Source organism: Numida meleagris, chromosome 2 (genome assembly GCF_002078875.1).
Source record: "Numida meleagris isolate 19003 breed g44 Domestic line chromosome 2, NumMel1.0, whole genome shotgun sequence".
NCBI lineage: Eukaryota > Metazoa > Chordata > Aves > Galliformes > Numididae > Numida > Numida meleagris.
The window spans coordinates 56,904,337-56,928,425 of record NC_034410.1 but is presented as its reverse complement, the minus strand read 5'-3'; the positions used below and the strand labels follow the sequence as shown (position 1 = coordinate 56,928,425).

The window sequence follows — 24,089 nt, the reverse complement described above, 5'->3', positions numbered from 1 at the left end:
AGAGAACCAAGCCTGTAATTAAATTGAGTATGTGCTACCAGAAGCTATTAGCATGGGTGTAAGCAAACAGAATGTTGACTGAAATTTTATACATTAAAAATGAGAAACAAAATGGTCAAAGTCAAGGGGACTGATAATTTACATAAGAAATCATTGAGATGCATTTAAGAGGTATAAATCTCCTAGAATGCCCAAATAAAAAGTTACAGCAAATTTCCTGCTTAGAAGTGCTTTGCTTGAGACATCTAATTCTAACCTAAGATGCTTCTGAGCAAATCTCATGTTCCAGTTGTAGAATCATAGTAATGGTTTGGGTTGGAAGGGACCTGTAAGATGATCCAGTTCCAACCCCCTGCTATAGGCAGGGACACCTCCCACTAGACCAGGTTGCTCAGAGCCCCATCCAGCCTGATCTTGAATGTCTCCAGGGTGAGGGCCTCCACAACCTCACTGGGCAACCTGTTCCAGTGACTCACCACCCTGATAGTAAGGAATTTCTTCCTAATATCTAGTCTAAATCTACCCTCTTCCAGTTTAAAACTGTTTCCCCTCATTCTGTTGCTACATGCCCTTATAGAAAGTTCCTCCTCAGCTTTCTGTAGGCCCCCTTCAGGTACTGGAAGGCCCCTAGAGGGTCCCCCCAGAGCCTTCTCTTCTCCAGGCTGAAAAGCCCCAACTCTCTCAGCCTGTCCTCGTAGGGGAGGTGCTCCAGCCCTACGATCATATCTGTGGCCCTCCTCTGGACCCAGTTCAACAGCTTGATGTCCTTCGTGTGTTGGGAGCCCCAGACCTGGATGCAGTACTCGAGGTGGGGTCTCACAAAAGCAGAGTAGAGGGGCAGAATCACCTCCCTCGATCTGCTGGCCATGCTTCTGTTGATGCAACCCAGAATACAGTTGGCTTTCTGGGCTGCAAGTGCACATTGCCAGCTCGTGTTGAGTTTTTCATCAACCAACACTCCCAAGTCCTTCTCTTCAGGGTTGCTCTCAAGCCATTCTCTACCCAGCCTGTATTTGTGCTTGGGATTGCCCCAACCCAATTGCAGGACCTTGCACTTGGCCTTGTCAAACTTCACGAGGTTGGCTTGGCAGGTCCCTCTGGATAGCATCCCTTCCCTCTAGCGTGTCAGCTGCACCACTCAGCTTGGTGTCGTCTGCAACCTTGCTGAGGGTGCACTCAATCCCCTTGTCCATGTTAACTACAGAGATGTTAAGCAGCACTGGTCACAGCACCAATCTCTGAGGAATGCCACTTGTCACCAGTCTAAGTTGTGGTCTAAATGGTGGTCTAAATGGGATCTAAGTCGCAGTCTAAATGGAGTCATAGAGGATGACTCTTTTTAATGCTAAAATAACGGGACAACTTATCATCTGACCCTTTTTATGGCTTGCTGTGTGCATGCGTGACAGACTGGGGAAAGAAGAATGAAACAACTTTTCAGGTACCCCCTCAAAAGTAGTCAGAGGTCCTGGATCTTCAACAGAATGCCAAGGCTCTCCCCCACATTTTCAAAAGGACAGCATGCAGAGCTAAAACCTTGGATAACTTTTTTGTTGAGCCAAGTTACCAAACTATGTAGTAGCAAGAAGGAAGAGTTGAGTAAAACAAAAATTTAAAGCACTTGTGGCCCCTTCTCTTCCTGCTTTTTACTAAAATGAGGAAGAATTAGGACCTGCTTTATGTTTTGGGGATTGAGTGAATGTGTAACCAGCTGCCAGGTGGCTCTTAAGAACAGGCACATTTTTCTTATCCAGTGTTGTTCTTTGGGCAGAAGCTCTTCTAGGAACTGACCAGCATCCTGTAGCTGGCATGCTATCTGAAGTACCTAGGAAGTTTCAGGCTGGCCTGTCAGTGGCATGACTTCCTCTCACCTCCATTGTGTTTGCTGGTCTGTGATGGCAGCTAGTTCAGAGAGGCATGTAAATTTAAATGAAGATTGAGGTAATTTATAGCAAAACAATGTGACAAATGGTTGTACTGCACTAAAGCATCTATGCTTTAATCCATTCCCATTCAGCAAAGCACTTAGCTCTTTCCTAATAACCATGAAATGTACTGGGACTGTAGCTTACAGTTCAGCATCCTTGCATATAAGAGCTTAGCAGAAAGGAAGAGGGATAGTGCTGATTTAGGGCTGTAATGTGTTTGTACACGGTCTGCAGCAGTTCCAAAGGTACTGTTTTCATAGTGTATTCTAAGAATATTATTCATTATCAATTTTTTCAGTAGCTTGCATAGAACACAGTGAAAGATGTGTTTCAAAATGCATCACAAATGTATTTCTCTCTAATGAGGAATGTTGACAGAAGAGGGAAATTTTTCAGTTTTTAAGAACATTAACCATATGACTGAAAAGTTGACAAAAATTGAGCGCACCATGATGTATAGATGAAAAAAGCACAAAACCATCTCAAGCAAAAATGCTGTGATGAGGAATTACCTACAAAGGATCAGAGCTTATCTGACTTTTCTATGGTGTTTCTTTCTCACCTGCTACATTTCCCTCAATAATTTCTTCTGATTAGTCAGAGGAAGCACCAAAGGCATATGGTGGGTTTGAAGGGACAGTTGTGGCTTCTGTGTTTTTTGTGTTTGTTAGTTTGTTGGTTTTGGTGTTTTGTTTTATTTTTTACCCTTTTGACTGCATTACTTTGGTAACAAATTGGTCCAAAGAAGTGCAGGAAGGTCAACAAATGGAATCAACAGTTTTGACTGGAAAAGAGAGAATGCAGGGTGTCACACACAGAAAAGTTGACAGTCTCTGTAGAACTTTGGTACATTTTATATCTATGCCAAATCAGAAGCAGGCAAATACTGACAAAATTATTTCCAGACTATTTCTGGCATACGTTTTTATCATGCTTTTTCAGTCTGCAAAAAATGTACTTAATACATCCATCCATTTTTATATATTTACTAGTGATGTAGAGTTTCTTAGCAGTTAATGTATTTTCTAAAAAAAAATTGTCTAAGTAAATGGCTTAAGATAAGGTATTCACTTTCAGTAACATTAGGCTCTGTGGCAGAAGTTAGGACAGGGAGAGTGTAGGAATGCTGGAGCCAGTGGCTCCGGTTAAAAAGATGTCAAAATGATTAGTCTTACTGATTGTAGGGGTCGTATTATGTATTAAAATGCATAGCTGTTTACCAGAATTAATTTTTTACTTCAACATGCATTTTTGATAGAAATTGCTCAAAAGTGAATTGTGTCTAAAGTGCACTGTTTTACAGGATAGTTAATTAAGGGCAAATACACTTAGTAATTTCAATTACTGGAATTTAGATCTAGTATAGATTTCTTAGGGTTTGAAATGTGCAGTTGCCAATTCAGTAATAGAACAAGGTTTAGAGGATATATAGTGACAGCTGTAATCAATAAAGCATGAGCAGAAGGCAGTTTTGGATTTGGTTCTGGTGAATCTAGCGTAGGATGTGTGAACTAGGTATTGATAGGAGACATTAAAAATGGTTGCTAGACAAAACAGGCATATCACAAGTAACTACTTGCAATTAAAAGTAACAGTAAATAAAACTTTCGATCAATTATTAGTTATACTAAATTTCATAGGAAAGAAAAAAGATGTGAATGCTGCAGATGTGATACTGTTTTATTGAGGACGTTAGGAGTTGACAAAGCTTTAAGGATGCACCTCACCTTTTTGATATTCAGTAAAGCACTTTAGCATATCTACTGTGTCATTAAGAGCTCTGTTAATATTGTCTGAGGTTTTGGAGGTGGTTTGCGATGCACGGAGTACTTATTTTATTATCACTAGGTAATGAATGAAAGTGACAGCAGAGTCTGTCAGTGGTCTGAATGTCATTTAATTCTAAAACTAAATTTTGATATTTTCATTTTTGTTTCATTTGGCCATGTTTAAGGATCTTTATAGTTTCTCAGCAGGGCAAAATAAATAGCATATTTACAGATAAGTGTTTATCCTAACCTAATCATTCAGTGAAATTAAGAATCTGCAAGAATTCTGATTTGATGTTAAGAAACTGAAGTAAAGTATTTTATGCTCGTATAGTCCAGTAATAACTATAGTTGTTTATGTGTTCTGTGGCTAAAGGAAAAAAATTACAATATGAGAAATATATAAAGAAGAGATGTAGGGACTAAAGGATATAAACAAAAGGCTGCCTGCCTGCCAGAATTGTTATGTATTACCAAAATCAAAACCTAGAAGCCTGGAAGCCATTGGTGGGAAATTTTAATCAAATGGAAAATAAAGGCAAAGAAAAATAATTTAAACTGTCTACTTGATTATAAGGTCATACTTATTTTATGTTTGTAAATCCTGCTTCTACAAGCATCTGTGACTGACTTTCTTTTGAAACAAATATAGTCACATCTTTGTCTCAATTACCTGTTTTCAGTTGCTTTATGTGATAACGTTCTCCATGTCTAACGTTCCCCATGAGAACAAATCATGCTGGCAGTCTCCATTTGTCTCCATTTGTAATTGTGGCATCTTGATGCACATCTCTATGGCTCCCAGGCCACAGTTAAGCTAGCAGTTATTCCGGTCTGTGGGATCTTCAGAGGAAATGAGGAATAAGCCAGTGATTTACAGATAGCAAGGAACTGTTTGATCAGTTTCCTTGTTCCTTTTTCTCTGCGTCTTCCCTTTATTTTATTTATTTTTTTTTTTTTTTGCAAGAGATAACATTGTACTTCTGGATGCTGCTAAAGAAGCTTTATGTTCCCATCCCATAGTTAGCCACAAGTATTTTCTAGTTATTTAGCAAAAGATGACCTCTAAATGTTATCCAGCCTTTTTTCTATTTAGGAAATAGAAAAAATACATAAATCAAAGGCTTCTATATAAGCTGCCAGAAAGAAGAGTCAACAAAGCATAGTTTGAAGGGAACTCTCTGATCTTAGGAAGAAAGTGCTTCACTTGCAGGAAAAATGAAATGGAGAAGAGAGAAGAATGTGTAGTCTTCTGGAACCAAAATGAAAGAAATCATGGCAAAATTGAGATCTCTATATTGGAAACTTCCTTCAAGGGCATGGAAGATATGTATAAAACTTCCAGGATTATTAAACACAAGTTTTTATGTACATTGGAGTTTCAAAGTTGTGGGAAACTTGGATTCTAAACGGATTAGAAGATAGTCATTTAGGAAAAAAAGTCAAAGAAGCAAATTTTGGATGAAAAAAATGGCATGCAGGTACAAGGAGGGGAATCTGACATAAAGTTCCAGCAACAAAATATACAGAGTATGAGAAGCGCTAATGAAAAATCAGAATTTCCAAAGAAGAGAAAGTAAGACAAAATACACCTTTTACCTTTGTTGAAAAGCTACTTCACAAAGTTTTTATGTCACAGCATCTAAGAAGGGGCAGTTTGAGAAATACATTGGGAATTTTCTGTTTAACATAAATATATGGACAAGCAATTGAACAATTCTGATGTAAAGTAGTTTTCAGGTAGTAGCACATTTCCATAAAGTATGGTGCAACGTTTAGTGCTCTTGCATTTTCTGTTGTAGGAACATACCTTTTGTTCTGTCAGTTACTCTCTCTCACCCTTTCTCTAAAACAACTGATTGTAGTGAGGCATGCAGCTGATTAGTGCTTTTATAGGTATTAATTTAATCAGTTCCATTTAATGTGTTAGTCTTGCTCCCTTATGGTTGTAAATAGAAGTCATATAAAATGGTGTAAAATCCTTCTAAATTAATCTCTTTATCTCATGTGTTCTTCAGTAATTTCACAGAAGTCACTGTAAAGTTAGTGTCACTGTAACCAGAGTCTAAAAAAAATTGACATTTCCTTTTTAAAGTGGAGCTCAAAGCCATCTGTAGGTGGTTTTAGAAGGAACCTTCAAAAGTCTTATTTTTCTGAGAAAAAAATGACAAAAAATATCTGATGTTCTTTTCTTTAGGTGCCATCTTTTGTGATTTACACATCATCTGTATTCCACCTTGGATTAATTTGTTTGGAAATTTCAGTTGATTTAATTTTTTTCTTCTACTTGAAAGCCCAACATTTCTCAGTCTGGACTCTGAAATTCAGGACAGATTCTTTCTTACAGTCTGAAAACATTTTTCTTGCTAAGTTTGCATAAGAATTGGTTTGGACTGGCTGTAGTGGGTTGGGGATTTTTTTTTTTCCAGTGCTATTCTTTAAAAACAAGTTTATCAAATATCTGAGAAAAACATTTTTAGGTACAGGTTACCCATCTTCAGTCATGGGTATGGGCTAGGTGAACTCTTATGTTTGTTTCCAGTCTTATTTCCTGTAATTTTATGAGTATTTCAGTTCAGCCAGCAATTATTTGATGGCTTACAAACTGGAATAGAAGGTGGCTCATTGATCCAGAACTGGATAGAAGGTTAAAACACATACAGATGATGAAGGAAAGCAAGGCCAAGAGCCAATATAAGATCTCTTCACCAAGTAGTTTTTTCCTGAGGTCTTTAATTTAATGGGCAGGTTGCCTTTCTGCCCATTTCTCTGACAGGTCTGAATTTCAACTGCAGTGATCAAAGTTCAGCTGACACAACACATTTTACGTAGCCCTGTTTCAAACAAATGCTCTCTTAAGACCATTTCAGGTGGAAAGATAAGAACTCTAGTTTATTTCCTTTTCATTTCCCCAGCGGACAGTGTTATTTGTCTGATTGTTAGTGTCTAATCACTTTAAACTGCATAATTGCGTTAATGTTCTGCACTGCATGCAGAAAAAATGGAAATAGTAATGACTGGGATGATTCAACTGTAAGTCATTTTCAGAAGAAGGAGAGAAAATTAAACAGAAGCGTTCTGCCCCTCCTGCCTCCAGAAGTAGAACTCCCAAGTACTGAAGTATTTCTTTCATTGCTGTGTATTATTTCTAGTACTTGACCCCATTCTGCACCGTAAGATGAGAGAGTGGGATCTGTTCTCCCTTGACTTAGAGACGAATTGGAAGTGTGTAGCCATGGTAATTTTATCTACTTGACACTCCTTTAGGAAGGAGTTCTTTTTAAAATATTTTTTTTTACTTTCAATTCAACAGACTATTTGGAAAGGATCAAAAGGCATTGGCTTTTAGTAAAGCTTTGTTATTTAATGTACCAGTTCATAAATTTTCAAAGTGTTAATTGGCTTTCAGGAAGAAGAAAAAAAAAAGGCAGCCACAGCTTTTCTGAATTTCTCTATTGTTTTGGAGGTCACCTATTTCCAACTGATTATGCCAGAAAAGTTACTATAAAATTATCTTTATTTCCTCTCCAGTGGAGTTCAACACCAGTGTAGTCAAAGGTAAATGAAGAATATTCAGCCTGTGTATGTTGAGTTTTTGCTTGCGTTATTTAGTTTTCCCTTTTCTTTTTACTAATATTTAGATCACTGAAAAGCTCACACAGACACTATCTCAGTCTCCATTTCTTCCTCGTCTCCTTTCATTTCCTTGCAAGTGAACATACAATCGGAAGGATAAAACATTTTGTCTTCATTGACTTATGAAGAGAAACTATGAGATGGATGATTTTTCTACCTATTTATCATTTATCAGTGCTGTAATCCTCAGTCTTTCTACTATAATACTTAACTAGGTCAGCATGAAAAAGACACATGGAGTTCTTGAGAGGAAATAGAGATTTAGAAGGGTGATATAGATTTCCCCAGTAACAAAGAAAAGATCAGTAGGAGGTTTTTTTACTCATGCGAGGTATTGAAATGTTGAACTTCTGCCTCTTAGAAATATATTTGCTGCCAAAACCATTGTGGAGAGAGGTTTTGTTAGCTTTCAGATTCTTTTGAAAATTGCAGTTATGAGATGAAGCTATTTTTTAACTTTAAGATGTTAAAAAAAAAGTGCATCTAATTAAAAAAAAAACAATTAGCAAAATAAGATGTTCTTTAGCCTTTAATAATATTATACCTGCGAAAAGTTTTAACAGTTTTTCAGTAGATGACTGGTATTATAGTTTTCAGAAATCATCCCTTCTGCTCTTATTGGCACTTATTACAATAATGAGAATTCACTAAGATATGTATGAATGTATTTTTCAAGTAACTTTTTTAGTCTGACAAATCCTCTTAATTAGTATTTATCTACTCCAGAAATATTAGGATTAATTGTGATTTATAGTAACGTAGTAAGATTTATTTATAATCATATTTTCCCACTCAAACTAGACAATAATTGATAGTATTGATAGTACAGTGATTTATGTTTTTGTTTTGAATATTGTTCCCAGTAACACGGAGTTAGTGATCTTTGTTTTTGGTGTAAAGGTTAAGATGATAGAGAAAAATGTACGAGAGCCTTTTTAGTAGGGGAAATAAATGGATTTTAAAGTTTTTATCAGTATCTATGCAAATGTGGCAAAGCAGTTCTTCTTCAGAGGTTGCATCCAGTAACTTTCTGTACATACAAACTGTATTCCATATCAAGTTTAATATTCATTCTAGATCCTTTGCTGAATAATGAGATCAAAGTCTTGATTATGCCATTAGCAATAAAGCATGTTGTTGCAAATCTACTGGACCAAACAATGATAGAATTAAACCCTTGCCCTCCTACCACAATCTCTCCCTCAATCTAAGAATTTTTTTTAAGGAGTCCTCCTAAAAACTAAGAGAGCACTAATTTGCTTTTAAAGTTTGAGATCTACTTCTAAGAAACTTGGCTCATTGCCTATTGCACTGAAGATTTTCATGATGCCTGATGCTTAAATTTATGTAATTCCAGGTTTTGTTCTTATTTATAGCATGTTCCAAAGGAAATTGTTCCTGTGGGTTTTATCAAAAACCATTAAGTAGCAGAAATATTTAGAAAAGTAATTAATTATTTAAGCATTTATTAGAGAGAACAAGTTTACCTATGCTTAGTGTACAGTACACTAATCTTGATAATCCTCTGACTACTTCCTAATGGGTATTTAAATAACTTGAAGGATTGCCTTATACCTCTATTTATTGTTACAGATGTTGGAACTCTGCTTAAAAATGCAGATTGTTTTTATTCTGACTTACTCCAGTGCCAGACTAAATAATACGAGCTAGTTAAAATCCTGGAAATACTATCAAAAATAGAGACTTCATAATTATAATGAGGGCAGTATATATACTTCAGTGGTGCTTCACCTTTCCATTCAGCCATTGCTGAAGTCAGAAGTGCTGGCACAATTTTCAGATATGTTGGTGTCAAGTCAAAACCAAAGCTGAACTGTGTGCAACATCAAGGTGTGCAAGAAATAATGTGTATTTTTCTCAAGTAGTCTTTATTGTAGAGAAGGACTGACAAATTGCATGTAAAATAAAAGCGTGGAGTTGAGAAGATTTCAGTGATAAACATTTCTTAAAAAGAAATTCTCATTTGTAGTTGTTGTGTGTGGTGATAATCACACAGAATAAGTAAGGGCCTGTAGGCAGACAATATTTGACCTACATAGATGATTGTTTTTTAAGAAAGTAGCTATTTTCTGGCTTCCAGCTCATTGTAAGTCACCAGGTGCTATAGTAAATGTTGATGTTGCTGTGCTGAGAACTTCTTCTGAATAACACTCTATTTTGCCTTTTTACCTGGCCTTACCAGCAGAAAAACTCTTCTGTGGGACTCAGCCTGTAACGAAGCCCTCTCCACAGATGTGTGAGCGTAGTCATTATACAAGGGCAGAAAGGGTCTGCCTTTGGTGTGGGCCAGCATGTAGCCACCTATGGTCACCCTCCTCAATAGGTACTATCCAACACCCTCTTTTCCAGTGGACACCAGGAGAGGATCGTACATGTTGGAGCATATATAATGTGTGGAGAAGAACTAGTAAGTAACTATTCATCACATAATGAATGCATGCCATGCTCTGTAATTGGCAAGGCATAGTAGTGTAAGGCACCTAACAGACTCATGGCCAGTCAAAGACAATTGACTGCTCTATACTACAAATTGGGATGAATACGTGATTGTTATTACTTGAAAACTTTTTAGAAGACACTTTTCATGGAACAGAGATGTAAAGGTAGTACATTTCATCTCTTCCTTTTGTCAAAAAAAAAAAACCCATATGACTATGAATCATAGAATCATAGAATTTCTCAGGTTGGAAAAGACCTTCAAGATCATCAAGTCCAACCCAACCTAACCTAACCATACTACCCTAACAACCCACCACTAAATCAGATCCCTGAGCACCACATCCAAACAATTTTTAAACACATTCAAGGATGGTGACTCAACCACCTCCCTGGGGAGCCTGTTCCAATGTTTAACAACCCTTGTAGATCCTTGTAGAGTGGCAGTCAGCCCTTAAATGAGGTCTAAGAGAGGTGGAGCCAGGCTCCACCCCTTCCAGTTGCACAGGTGAATTGCCTTCACCTGTGCTCCCAGGGCTGACTGTGTCTTTTCCCCACATGCTCAACCAGTGGTAGCATGGGCTGTGTTCTGCTGATTTGTAGATGCAGAGAAAAGTGTAACACTGCAGTGACACTGAAGACATATGAGATAACAAGAAGAAACTAAGAATGACATTTCTCACATACGTATGTGCACAAGTTATTTGGAATGTAAAGTGAAGTACTCTGAAAAAAAGGAAATTCTGGAATTTCACTTCCTCTTTTCCACGTAGATGCCAACCATATTATGTTTCAGTGTCTAACTATGTGCTTATGCACAATTTTCATACACACAGGTTTGTTTCCTTCTGTGCATAGAGCTGAGACTGTTCATTTAATAAGCAGTTGTTAGATATTTTTCACCTTCATTGTTCATTTTATAATAACACTGTTATTTGCTATATATGGTTCACTCTCAAGGGAATTTCTGATTTCTTTTCTAACCTTTCCTCCGACTCCCATTACTAACTTTTGAGTACTTCAGAAACACTATTAAGCTTATTTTTACATTATCTTCCTGAAATGCACCTTTCATCTTCCAATTTCACACATGAAGATGAGGCAGAGCAAGGTGTTCTTACTGTTCACTGGTCAGTGTAGTAAAGAAATGTGATGATAGTCAATTCGAAGTGCTTAGAACCAGATATTTACAAATTATTAAACATTTTCTAGCATGTGTTCAAATGAAATTCAGATGTGACAGTTCAGCATTTAAGAGAAACTAACTCCAGGATATGAAGTCTGGAAATAAAATGGAAAGTATTACTTGTTACTTTGTGGTTAAATCCAAAGCAACTGATTTTTCTTGTTATGAGCTAGTAATGAGAGTTATCAGATACAAACTAATAGAGCACACCATGCAAAACCTGTGTGGAAGAAGATTGAGGTCCAGTGGATTCTTTGTATGCTCTCAGATGAGGTACAAATCTCTGGTATTGGAGTATTAGAGAGTGCAAGTTCATGTTTAAGTTCTTCAGTCTTTTACAGATGAAGAAGTTCGTTGTCTAGTCAGACCACCCTCTGAAAGACAGAAATGCTCTCCTGAGGTTAGATATTTGTTACAGCTTGTAGACTGGATACTTTGATGTCTTACACAGAATGCCAAGGTGCTATCCTGATTATCTAGCGTAAAGCAAACAGCAAGCCAAGAAAGATTTTTCTCATGTAATCTTTATCACGGAGACGGGCTGATGAGTCACTTACAGAAGCTTGGGATACAGAGATTGTGTTAGAGCAGTTAGGCTTGCTACTCACAGTAACCATTGTTTGATGTTTCCATGAGAGAGTCCTTCATTAACTGCAGTTGAACTTGGCTGAGTGTGAAATTAGAAAAGGATACTCAGATTTCAAGATACTCCCTTATGTGTTCAGAAGTGTGCTAACTGGCACTGTGGGAGACCTCCTAAAACAAGAAAGGATACTTAAAGAAAGGAGGCCATGACCATACGAAGAGCAAACCTTTGTATTATCACTGAACCCACAAAGTTGACCAAGATCTGTCACAGTTTATTAACTGTTGTATGTCAGACTTACATGAAATGCCCCTTTTCACAGAGGACTGATTCCAGCTGTGCTTTGTATGCATATACAGTCCCAGCAATTGGATGTATTTAATACTGAACAGAAATGAATGTAACAGAAATTGTGAAGTGAATAAATATTAGGACATTGTGTAACTTTAAGAAAATGGATTTAAATCTTATCCTTGATAGAGATAAAAGGATTTAGAGGCTAAATTGACTTCTGGTGACAACTAGAATCTAAGACAAGAATTGTAGAGATCTATATTGCTGGCTTGCAGTATGGCTCTGGAGGCATTTTAATTTTCTTTGTTTAAGTACTGGTAAAGTGAAGGCAGCATATAGAACCCACAGCTACAAGCTGATACAGAATTTGAAACTGTGGGAAGAAATATGTTTTCTAAATATTAAAAATGCTCGTCTTATACCATGTTTATGAGACTGCATATACTGTTTGTGAGACTTTTTCCTGATTTTGAAAGAGAATGTCCCTTGAGATTTTTCCTGAATATTTGTCACAGTGCTCTTTGCAAATAACAGTGCTTAGAAGGACACTTTCTATTATTTGTGAGTATAGAATGTCTCTTAAAGGTGATGTTTTAATATATGCCCAAAGAGCTCACTTCCAAGTAAAAGGAATATTACTCATTTCACTGTTGAAATGTGAATATCGTTCACTTATGTTGGTTGTTCTTATGGCATTAATACAGGGGCTGCTCTAATAGTAATGCCTCCTATTTTATGTTGGCCCATGACATCGGAGGTGGATGTTGGTGGCATAGTAGCAGAAGTTGAACATTCCCACCAGTACTCCATTACATTTTGTTGCTGTGTGACAGATGGCAGCAAAGGGGCAGTCTGTCCAAATGGCATCTGACATGGAAGTACGTATGAAGCAAAGGTGTGTCACTGAATTCCTCCATGCAGGAAAAAATGGCACCCCTTGACATTCATTGACACTTGTTGAATGTATCTGGAGACCAAATAGAGGATGTGAGCACACTGAGGCGGTGGGCAGTGCATTTCGGTAGAGGTGATAGTGACATGAAAGACCATTCAAAGCCATGAATTCTGTGCTGGTGATCTCTAGGAAACAGATTCACCTGTTAGCCAACTAATTACCAGATGAGTGGCCAGAGCAAGCACCTGCCTTCTCCTTTATAAAATTATGCTATGTACAAGGAAGCAAATAGTGACAGATCCTGATCCTTAATTTGACAACATTGTGCTCCTAAGTTTATTCTTTATTTCAAATTATTACTTGGATTACTGTGATTTTTGAATGACAAACTTTTCTGCTTAAAATCTCCCTCAGTTTTCTTGTTGTTGCAAGTCCTAACTCAAGTCACCGATTTCCTGTGGTGTGAGGTTCTCAGTGTAGTGCTTGATACCCCACATACCTTTTTAAGAAAAAAGCTTACAATCCAGACGTTACCCTGTTCTTCAAAATGTTTCTTCTGACATTTTATGACAATTTATTTTGAAAATATGTACACTGTATTGTAGAAGGATACAGAGTTTAATAGTATCATGAAATATTAATATATAAAAAAGAGTCAACTCCTTACTTTATAGGTAAGTATTTATAGGTAGATAAAGAAACAAGCTTGAGCAAGTGAATATAATGCAAAGTAGTACTTTTAAAGTTGAGTGTGTTCTAAATATTTTGGAGGGATTTTTGGCTTATGTCTCCTTGGCTGTTGTTTTTTTGTTTGTTTGTTTCTTTTGTTAGTTGATTTTTTGAGTGTTTCCCACATCTTAACGAGTATATCAGAAAGGAAGTCATTTAGTAAGCCCCAGTTACTTAGCCTTTTGTCTAGCTTTTAACTAACTACATTATGAGTTTTGAGTCTTGGTGAGAGAATACTGATGCTTAAAGATTATTTGGGAGAATAAAAAGAAGTAGGTAGGTCTACCCTTAGGTAAGAACATGGAAAAGAGCAGGGAATCATAGAATCACAGATTTGCCAAGGTTCGAAAAGACCGCCAATGTCTTCCAGTCCAACCATCTACCTACCACCAATACTTCCCTACTAAACTATGTCCCTTAGTACAACATCTAAATGTTTCTTGGACACCTCCAGGGACAGTGACTCAACCACCTCCCTGGGCAGCCCATTCCACTGCCTAACCACTCATCTGGAGAATAAATTTTTCATAACATCCAACCTGAATCTCCCCTCGTGCAACTTGAGGCCATTGCCTCTAGTCCTGTTGCTAGTTACATCGGAGAAGAGGGTGACCCTCAGCTCACTACAATGTCACTTCAGGTAGCTGTAGAGAGCAATAAGGTCTTCGCTGAGCCTCCTCTTCTCCAGACTGAACAATCCCAGTTCCCTCAGCTTGTGCTGCAGACCCCTCACCAGCTTTGTTGCCCTCTTGGAACACATTCCAGGGCCTCAATGTCCTTCTTGTAATGAGGGGCCCAAAACTGAACACAGTACTCAAGGTGCGGCCTCACCAGTGTTGAGTACAGAGGGATGATCACTTCCGTGCTCCTGCTGGCAACACTATTTCTGATACAAGCCAGGATGCCATTGGCCTTCTTGGACACCTGGGCACACTGCTGGCTCATGTTCAGCTGAGCATCGACCAGCACTACCAGGTCCATTTCTTCCACAGTCTTCCAGCCACTCTACCCCAAGCCTGTAGCGTTGCTTGGGGTTATTGTGGCCAAAGTGCATGAGGTGTCTGCCAAGAAAAATAACAGTGAAACCTTAGAATAATTATGAGTTCAGGTGCAGTAGCTTATAGAGGGAGAGTTGACTTCTTTTAGACTCTTGATTGGGAAGGCTAGAGTTTGAATTAACTTTTTACATAGGAGAAAGACATTCCAGTGGTGGATCTGTGTGGCATAGAGTGCACACTCAGCAAGTTTGCTGATGATACAAAGCTGGTAGGAGTAGCTGATGCAACAGAAGGCTGTGCTGCCTTTCAGTGAGACGTGGGCAGTCTGGGGAACTGGGCAGAGAGAAATCTTACGAGGTTCAACAAAGGCAAGTGCGGAGTCCTAAGCCTGAGGAGGAATGACCACATACTTCAGTACAAGTTATGGGCTGAACTGCTGGAAAGGGGCACTGCAGAGAAGGACCTGGGTGTCCTGGTGACCAACAGGTTGGTCATGAGACAGCAGTGTGCCCTTGTGGCCAGGAAGGCCGGTGGTATTGTTGGCTGCATTAAAAAGAATATGGCCAGCAGGTTGAGGGAAGTGATCTGCTCCCTCTACTCTGCCCTGGTGAGGCCACATCTGGAGTACTGCATCCAGTTCTGGGCTCCTCAGTTCAAGAAAGACAGGGAATTTCTAGAGAGAGTCCAGAGGAGGGTCACAAAGATGAGTAGGGGCCTGGAGCATTTCCCTTATGAGGAAAGGCTGAGAGACCTGGAACTGTTCAACTGGAAGCATCTTATCAATGCTTATAAATATCTAAAGGACAGGAGTCAAGTGGATAGAGCCAGGCTTTTTTCAGTGGTGACCAGCGATAGATCAAAGGGCAGTGGGCACAAACTGTAACATAGGAAGTTCCATACAAACATAAGGAAAAACTAATTTACTTTGAGGGTGACAGAGCACTGCAACAAACTGCTCAGACAAGTTCTGGAGTCTCTTTCTCTGGAGATACTCAAAACCCAACTGGATGTTTTGCTGTGTGACCTACTGTAGGGAACCTGCATTAATGGAGCGGGCTGGACTAGATGATCACCAGAGATCCCTTCCAGCACATACAATTCTGTGATTCTCTTGACATGGACAGAAAATCATGATACAGGATGTGTTTCTATTGACATCTCTACTTTTGTTTATTAGGAGAAGCTATATGGTCAGGTGATGCAGGAATGAAATGGGGAGAAGTAGAAGGAAAATGGAACAGAATGGGAGGTAATTGAGTAATGGGAAAGGTATTAATCCTGCACTGCCCAAGGAAACCAGACAGAAGCGTTACTGGGAAAGAAATGAGATTTTGCCTAATTGCTATGCAAGTCAGAGATAGGCCATAGTTAAAACTGATCATAGGGGATGACAAGCCTGGAACAAACTGTCAGATTTGATGGTGTTGTGCTTAAAGTCTGTCTCTGCATATCTTCCCATTATTCAGTTTATTTTATGTTTGTATTTGACCATGGTCCAGCTGTTAGGACTATTGCTATAGCACTACCTGACTTGATAGAGTCATGTGTGATGATGTTGATGTAAATTTTGGATTGATCACTGGAATGAGGTCAGCATAGGGTCACCAGAATGGTCTAGATCCCGGAGTACTTGGCCTGTGAAGCAAGGCTGAGAGAATTGACTTATTGAAAGCTGGAGAAGGGGCCTCTTCAGAGGATCTTAACAGTAGCCCCCCAGTGCCTATGGGAAGACTATTCAGAAGACAGAGCTCCACGCTTCACAGTGGTGCTTTTAGGAGGAGAGACAGTAGGCATAAGTTGAAACAGGAGAGTCAGACTGGATGTAAGGAGAAAAAATTTTGCCACAAATTAAGAAGTTGAACTGCAGCCCAGAGGCTGTGCAGTCTCTAACCTTGGAGGTTTTCAAGGCCTGACTAGTTAAGGCCCTGAGCAAGCTGGGCCATACCTGATGCTTCTTTGAGCAGGAGGATGGGCTAGGTGCAGTATGAATTAGCCTAGGATCCTCTGACAGACAATAAGATAGTTTTAGCAACTAATGACAGCCATTTGCACAATTCTTTGGTTAATTTATTTTCCTGCTATAACTTCAGTGGTAATGATTTGGGAATAACAGAATCCTAATTATCACTAAGACTGATCATTTATTGAGAATTTAATATTAAATTTGTATTTATCCTAGTTCAGTTCTTTCCATTATATATTAAAACACATGCTCACACCACGCGTGTATGCACACATGCACATACTTATGTGCACACACACAAAAAAAGGAAAAAAATACAAAGTTCCCTTTACAGAAGTGCCTGATTTTTCTAATTATTTTTTCAAGGTTTCCCGTTTCTTAAAACAAATAAGTAATGAATGTTGGAATTTAGAATCAGTGAGTTCCTAGGAATGATATACAGATGATAACATTTGATGCAAGCGTGCCTTTAGACACCATTTTCTCTGAATAACAAAGCACTGTGCATTTACTGGGAGTATATACTTGGTGGTAGGGATGTTTCTTATGGGAATTATCATGTAATTTCATTAACAAAAAAAAAAGATTTTATGCCATTTATTTTCTGCTTTGAAATCAGTGTTTCACATTTGCAGAAGGAGGCTAGTGGAATATAGTAAGTAATAAATCAACGGAGCTCTCTTAATAGCTACAGAACTAAATGTGTCTTCTGGAACTGTTAAATATAACTTAACATACATATATTTCCAATGTGTAATCTGTGTGACCTTCGGTAACTGTTTGTTTTTTAAATCTGAAAAATTTCTCCAAAGTGTAATAGCCCAGAGTTTCAAATGGCACAGTAGGATATGTAATGCATATTTTAGCATATTTTCTACTAATTTGTCACATAGGCTACTTGTGTGTGATTATATAAAAGTCCATATTTTTAAACCTAGTAGTACAAGTGTGTAAGATGTACTTGCTTGAGCTAGAAGATTCAGAAGTCAGATGTATCTTGAGATATGCTCAGTCAAGTAGTTTTTCACAGCAGTTAGCTAACACTTCAAGCTCTAACAGTGCCCCGGAGCCATGAAAGAAATTTGCATGTAAGAAATGTTTTGAATCTATTAAAACCTCAGCTCAGAACTAAAGAGTTGCTATCATGTCTTTGTTGACTAACATGAAGTGAGATCTTACGAAAAGCTAGGCTGTGATCGACAGATGCCAAAGCTTAGGTTTTGATGTGATTGTGTATTTCTTTCATGCATAGCAGTTTAAGTCTGTGACTGGAGCTTCAGAAAGACAGCAATCAATGGGTCTGTGCAAGAGTACAGAAAATATATTACTCCTGGCAGTTGTCAAGGCAGAATTATGCAAAAAAATAATCTGAAATGCATTTGATCATATACTAGATGGTTTAATAATTTATACTATACCTTATTAGCAAAGTCTTGTGTTTACTTTGTGGCTGCCAAAACAAGATGAAAGGCTAACTCCATGGAAATACAAGATGCTCAGCTCAAAATGCCTTCTTTGCATTTCAGTTTAATAATTTTCCCTTTTCCCCTCGTTTCGATTAATAGGATATAAGTGTAAATCTTAGAATACCTTTTTCTTTTTAGTGAGAACAGTCCTCTTTATTAATAACAAGTCTACTCAAGAATGTATGGCCTAGCAAGACTTAAATTAGTATGAATTAATATTGCTGGAAACCTCTTTAATATTTCCCCCACATACTTTTCAGATAAAAAAGACTCTTTGGATTTTGTTCTAAATTCCAATAAGAAGAATCATTATGCTAATCTTCCCAAGTCTTGCAGCTACAACAGTGTTTGTGAGCTCAGGTTAAGAAACCGTTGCACTCTTACTAGTGATTGTGTACGGTAAACACTTTTCTCCAGAGATACAAGCAAGGGCCTTACAGAATTAATACTTCGATAAAGTCAGAGCTGGAGGAAATGAGCTAGCTCAAGAGGTGAAATGTTTGCCTCCAGCCAGATTCTGTACACCAAAGTGGCTCTAATGAACTTGGTTTTAAGAAAGATATTCTGCAGTGGTCTCGTTCTTCAAGGTACACTAGATGGAGAGCTTTAGGGAAAATAAACATTATGGAGGATCTCAGAATATAGCAGTTCAGTACTACAAACTCTGAGGGTCATATGGCAGCCCAAAGAAGCTACTGTAATTTGTCTTGTCTACTCTAGAATGCATGGTTTTAGTTTTGGTTTGTACAATGTCATCCTCTCCCATCCTGTGCATGCAGTATAAACTATGGTATATACTACTGAAAACCAGTTCCTGAAATGGAGCCTAGGAAAAGGACTTTTGTACAGATAAAAATGTATATGTTGTGTTTTCTACGGCTGGTACTGTGATAAGGCACATGCTAGTAGGAGCAGATTGTATTATGGGTGGGCTCTTCACTGTTTTACAGACTGCACTGAGGGCCACTGCAGCCCTTTACTCAGGCTTAAGACAGTGTGTCCAGTTTAGCCAAGCTCTTCCTCTTGCCATTGAGAGTTCTGTGCTGCACCCTTCAGAGCTGCAGAGCAGGCTCTTAGGAAGAGGCATCTTCCTGCAGGTGTCTCTGAGAGATTATCATGTTTAAAAGCTGTCATAGAAACTGCAGAGTGGACAAAAGACTGGCGTTTTTAAAGGAGATATTCAATTATAGAGAAGCAGATGTACCCTTTTTCACAGTGAAACTTCTGTGATGATAAGGCCAGAAATTTTCAAGGCAGTGAGTGGTATTACCCTTTGTTACCCTTGTATGAGACAGAATATTGGGGCAAACTAGAGATTAGTTCATAGGAAATATGGATCAGATGAAAATATTCATTACTTCCCTTGAAACAAAATATTTAGCCAGATCATCTGAAGAGATACATTTTACCAAACAGAAATGCTGTAATGTTTTAAATCATAAACTGTGACCTGCATCTAAAAGAAAAAGTTTAGTTTGCAAATCATCATCTTTTTGTCCATATATTAATTTTAATCCATTATAAAATTTGTAAAGAATCCAGGTTAGGAAGGTAATGAGAGTAGCATTTCATGTAAAAAAATTAGTATGCATCTACTGAAATAAAAAGTTCTGGCTTGATGTATGTGGCAGTATCTTATAGGATCTGAAACACTGTGCAAATGCAAGACATTTGTGCAAGCATTTTAGAAAATGTGACTGCCAGTAGCAAGAAATATATCAGAGTTCAAAATACAAGGTAGAAAGAAAGAAAATAACAGCATAGTAAAACATTGAGAATTGTACTTCCTGCCCAGTTAAGTTTCAATATAGGTAAAATACTGTAAGAGAAACTCATATACAGAAATAAAATTTTAAAATATGAATTTAGTGTATTGGTATGATCAGAAGAAAACTGTGCTCACAACTTTACCCGCTGTCTTTCTCATATGAAGTAGTACAGAGGACAACTGGCAGTGGGGATAGTGGAGTTCACCACCACTGGAAATTTGTGAACCTTGCTAGAGTCTCTTGTCATTCTGTCCAGCTGACACTGTGCAGCACTGCGTGATACATATGCATTGCATAATGCAGTAGTGATTTGATAAAACAGTATAATAGAAAACAAGAGAAAGATAGACTATTCATGATCATAATAATTCTAACAAGATGAGATTATTTAGTTAGATGCTGGAAACCAGAAAAACTGTGAAATAGAAGTGAAATGCCAGTGGAATCACTACTGAAAAGTACTACACAGGGATATGAATGAATGCTTGAGACACTAACGTGTTTAACTGTTAGTAAAATAATAAATAGAAGGAGAAACATCAAGCCCCTCAAAACTTGGTATCAGTTGTAACTTGTTGTGTTTGGGTTCTTTTCTGTCTATCCCCAGTCCCACAGAGATGTGTACATAGGAAGTCAGCCTGAGCATGTGGAGCAGCATGGGTAAGGTAGTTAGAAACTACTGAGGTACTTGTCATTTTGTCTGTTTCCTGACAGAGAGTATCTGGTTTTGTACAACTACATGTTCAGGTCTTTACTGATTATCAAACTGCATATAAATATTTAATCAGGAGTTAGGAGTTGGGTTGCAGTTACCCAAATTTGAAAAGTCATTAATCAGTAAAAATTAAATATCAAATACATCAATGTTGGATTATATTGTTATTTTTATGGCCTAACCCATTCTTTTCAACCTTAGACTCTAGCATTAACATGAAGAAATATGTGTGAAAACAGAGCATGACCATAAATTATGCTACTTAGAGATTTGTGAGTCCTGCAAAGAAGAGAAAGGCTTTATAAATCTCTAAAAAGAGCTTATTGCAGATGAGTTTTTGATTCATATACATAAAAATTGTTAATAGTTGATACTGTATGGTTTCCAGGTTATTCTGCATACCAGGGTTAATCAGCTTTGATTCTGGAGGATAAAATAGCTGTGACCAGTAACTAAAAATTAATTGGCTATAATTGTTAGCAATGTAGAGCAGTACGTTGATAGTTTTGGTGTTGTTGCCATGCCTTATGCTGCAGAGAACTATACCCCAACTTGCTTACCTGTTTCCTTTTCTTCTCTTCACCCAGTTGATGATCTTCTGGGTGCAGTGCATATAAAAACCCCTCCTCCATTCATATGTCACTTGTTCATTACCCTTCCACCTATGTGAATTGTGATCTAAATCAACAATACCTTAGATGTTAAAATAACACTTAAGTCAGGCTGTCATTTACCCCTTTGATGCTTGCTTACCTAACCGGTAGCAATCACTAGTTTCCTTCTGCAGTTGCTATAATGAAACTGATTCCTGAAATGAGAAATGGGAGACAGTTGCAGACAATCAGAATTGTGCAATCACACTGTCTTGGGCAAGCACATGTCTTGGAGCTCTGGTATTTCCTTGAATTTGCCCAGAAATATGTTTGGTGAAAGAGGGAATCAAGCATCTGGTCTCAGCTTTCATGTGACCCTGTTTCAGCTGCTTGGAAATGCAAGATTATCCAGAGAGGTACTTCTGGGTGCCTGACTTGTTTCCTATAAAATGTAAAGGAAAAAAGGGGATTCATCTAAATCTTTTTTACCTGGAAAAATTTCAGACCAGTTATAAACCAGGCTATGTTCAGTTGAATTCATTATTGAGATAAAGAGAAGATGAAAGAAATGTTGAACAGAAGTATTGAATTGTCTGATGCAAGATCATTACACCTTTGTGTAATTGCACCTTTTACTTTCTTTTCCACTTACACCTCTTGCAAAAGTCATCAGATTACAGTTTTAATAGATGCTCTTACTTTTGAATATCTCCATGGCTAGTGTGCCAGACTGAACAAGGATCCAAGATGGAGGAATATCTTATTCTTTCCACTTGGATTTAAGCAGCAATTGTGATTCAACATCTGTAACTTGGGCTGCAGTTAAAAGTCCTCATGTTCTGGATGATCTTGGTGCTTGCAGTCAGGTTGAGAGTGGTAATGGCAGCCGCAGCAGGGAACTGGGATTCAGTATGCTGAATGAGAAGGTGAGTGTTTTAGCACAGCTACCTCCTGAGGGTCAGGGGAAAGGAAAAGCTCTGTGGGAGGATTTTCAAGCACCAGTGAGCTGGCACACCAGGGGATGATGACTGACTTCAGAAGAGCCCTGCTGTGCAAAGAATTCTTGTGCTGTGGACCCTTTGTCACTAGTTAGAAATGACTTTTGAAGAAACCAAAAGAGGGAGAGTAGTGAGATAGCAGCAAAACAAATAAATTAAAAAAATAATAATCCTTAAACAACTCTCTTTGATGACATTTGGTTTGGGAGATTTATTTCTATCGTTAACAGCTTAATTGATGTGGCAGTTAATTCCATTATAAAGATTGACTTTGTATGGCACTGGTAAGAATTCTATATGAAAAACAGATGACCAGATGTTGATGCAATGCAGATTGCATTGTTATTTGTATTGAAAAGGTGTATTGTTTTGAACCTCAATGCAAAGGGGAGATTTTATTTGTATTTGATATGTACAGTCAGAAATACATAGCAAAGTTTCAATCTTAATATATGCATTTCTTCACAGGAGTTCAGGCATGCACCACGGAATGGCACAAAGTGGAAAGCACATCCTTCTGCTGAGATCCCAGTGAAAACGCCACTCATCTCCTGGATGGCTTTGCATCTCCCATGGCACCAAGAAGGAAGCAGACTGAAGATACTGTCTGTCAGCCTGGCTCTACTGGCATTTCTTGTTATGGTTTACTATGGAGGAATGAAAACAGAACTGTGAACGGAATGTGGCTTTTATAAAAACAATAAAATTGCTGTTTAAAATCTTCAAAGAAAACACTTTTACCAACAATTCTCTCTCTTGAAAAGGTAAAAAGTGATATAAATCAGGCAATAATTTGTACTCACCCTATGCCTTTCCTACCATTTGTAGGAGAGAATGATAATAAGCTCTGGGAGACATGAAGTTTGAGATCTTAGTTTGTCAGAATAGTTTATTGTATCTTTCTTCCTCTTTGTTTTTCTAAAATGATGCAATGTTTGCATTGCTTACTCCTTTTGTAACTGCTGTGGGAGGTTAAATTGTATGCAGAAAACTCATAAAGCTTATAAGAAATCTTTTAATTGAGTGTTGTTGCTAATCTTTTATGTGCAGAACATTTACAGCTTCCTTAAAGATTCCACTTAATGCAGTGTGATGGTTTGATATATATCTTTTACATTAGGATCAAACACTACTCAGCCATTAAAGTTCATCATTTGTTGCTACTGATTTTGCTCTCATGTCTGAAAGAATTCTTAGTCTGCCATCTTGCCTCTGTCAACTTCAGAAGGAGTTACTAGGCTTTGTTGATACAGCAAGAATTGTTTTTTTACATAGAAAGTTGTGTGGTTTTTTATCATTGAATGGGAATTCCAGTGGTAGAGTTCTCCTAAAGAGGGAGTTTAATACAATCTCCATAGACTTAGTACAGTGCTCAGAGAAACAGAAGTGAATCTCATATTAGCTGTGTACTAGATCATACTGTGTGTAAGACAGTATTGCTGTGTTAGTGGGGAAGCTACATTTTGCTCCCTCCAAATCTCTAATTACGTTCTACAAGCCATTTTTTGTCACAGGAGGATCTCTGCGCACCTCAGGTTGTGCTAGTCAGTCAGGGACTGAAGTCTTGCCAGCTGCTGTATACATGAAATTGTTCTCTTGCTCAGCCCTTCTCACCTTTGTGGATCATCTTCCAAACTACCACTTGCAAAGTCTGTTTTAAATCTTAAAGCAGGAACAGTGTTTTCAGTATGTGTAGGACCCAGTATGGACTGAGCCTGTGTTCCAAACATGGCTCAAGAGTGCAGATGAATAATCTAATCCCCTAAGAAGGATGCTTTGTACTGTGTAAGTTGAGGTTTTATCATAGATACAGGCAATTAATCAAGAAGTTCCACTGCAGTGCTTCCAGTATGGCCTGTAGATCATATCAGCAAAGTAACTGTCTCCAAGAGTTTAGGTATGTAATGAATTAAATGCTATTTTTCTTATTGCAACCACTAATAGTTATGAGCCAAAACTCAAAAATGTTGAGATTAAAAAAAAAGAAAAGAAAAGAAAAGAAAAGAAAAGAAAAGAAAAGAAAAGAAAAGAAAAGAAAAGAAAAGAAAAGAAAAGAAAAGAAAAGAAAANAAGAAAAGAAAAGAAAAGAAAAGAAAAGAAAAGAAAA

General features: G+C 37.9%; 1 protein-coding gene across 4 annotated transcripts in view; it reads left to right on the top strand.

The window, feature by feature from the left end:
• CDKAL1 (CDK5 regulatory subunit associated protein 1 like 1) overlaps positions 1-23,149 on the top strand; it is a 390,780-nt gene extending 367,631 nt beyond the window's left edge. For all 4 annotated transcript variants that reach the window (XM_021389320.1, XM_021389318.1, XM_021389319.1 and 1 more), the window contains one exon: positions 22,451-23,149. In XM_021389320.1, coding sequence (XP_021244995.1) covers positions 22,451-22,657 — 207 coding nt within the window. In that variant the 3' untranslated portion in view covers positions 22,658-23,149. The remainder of the gene's footprint in view (positions 1-22,450) is intronic.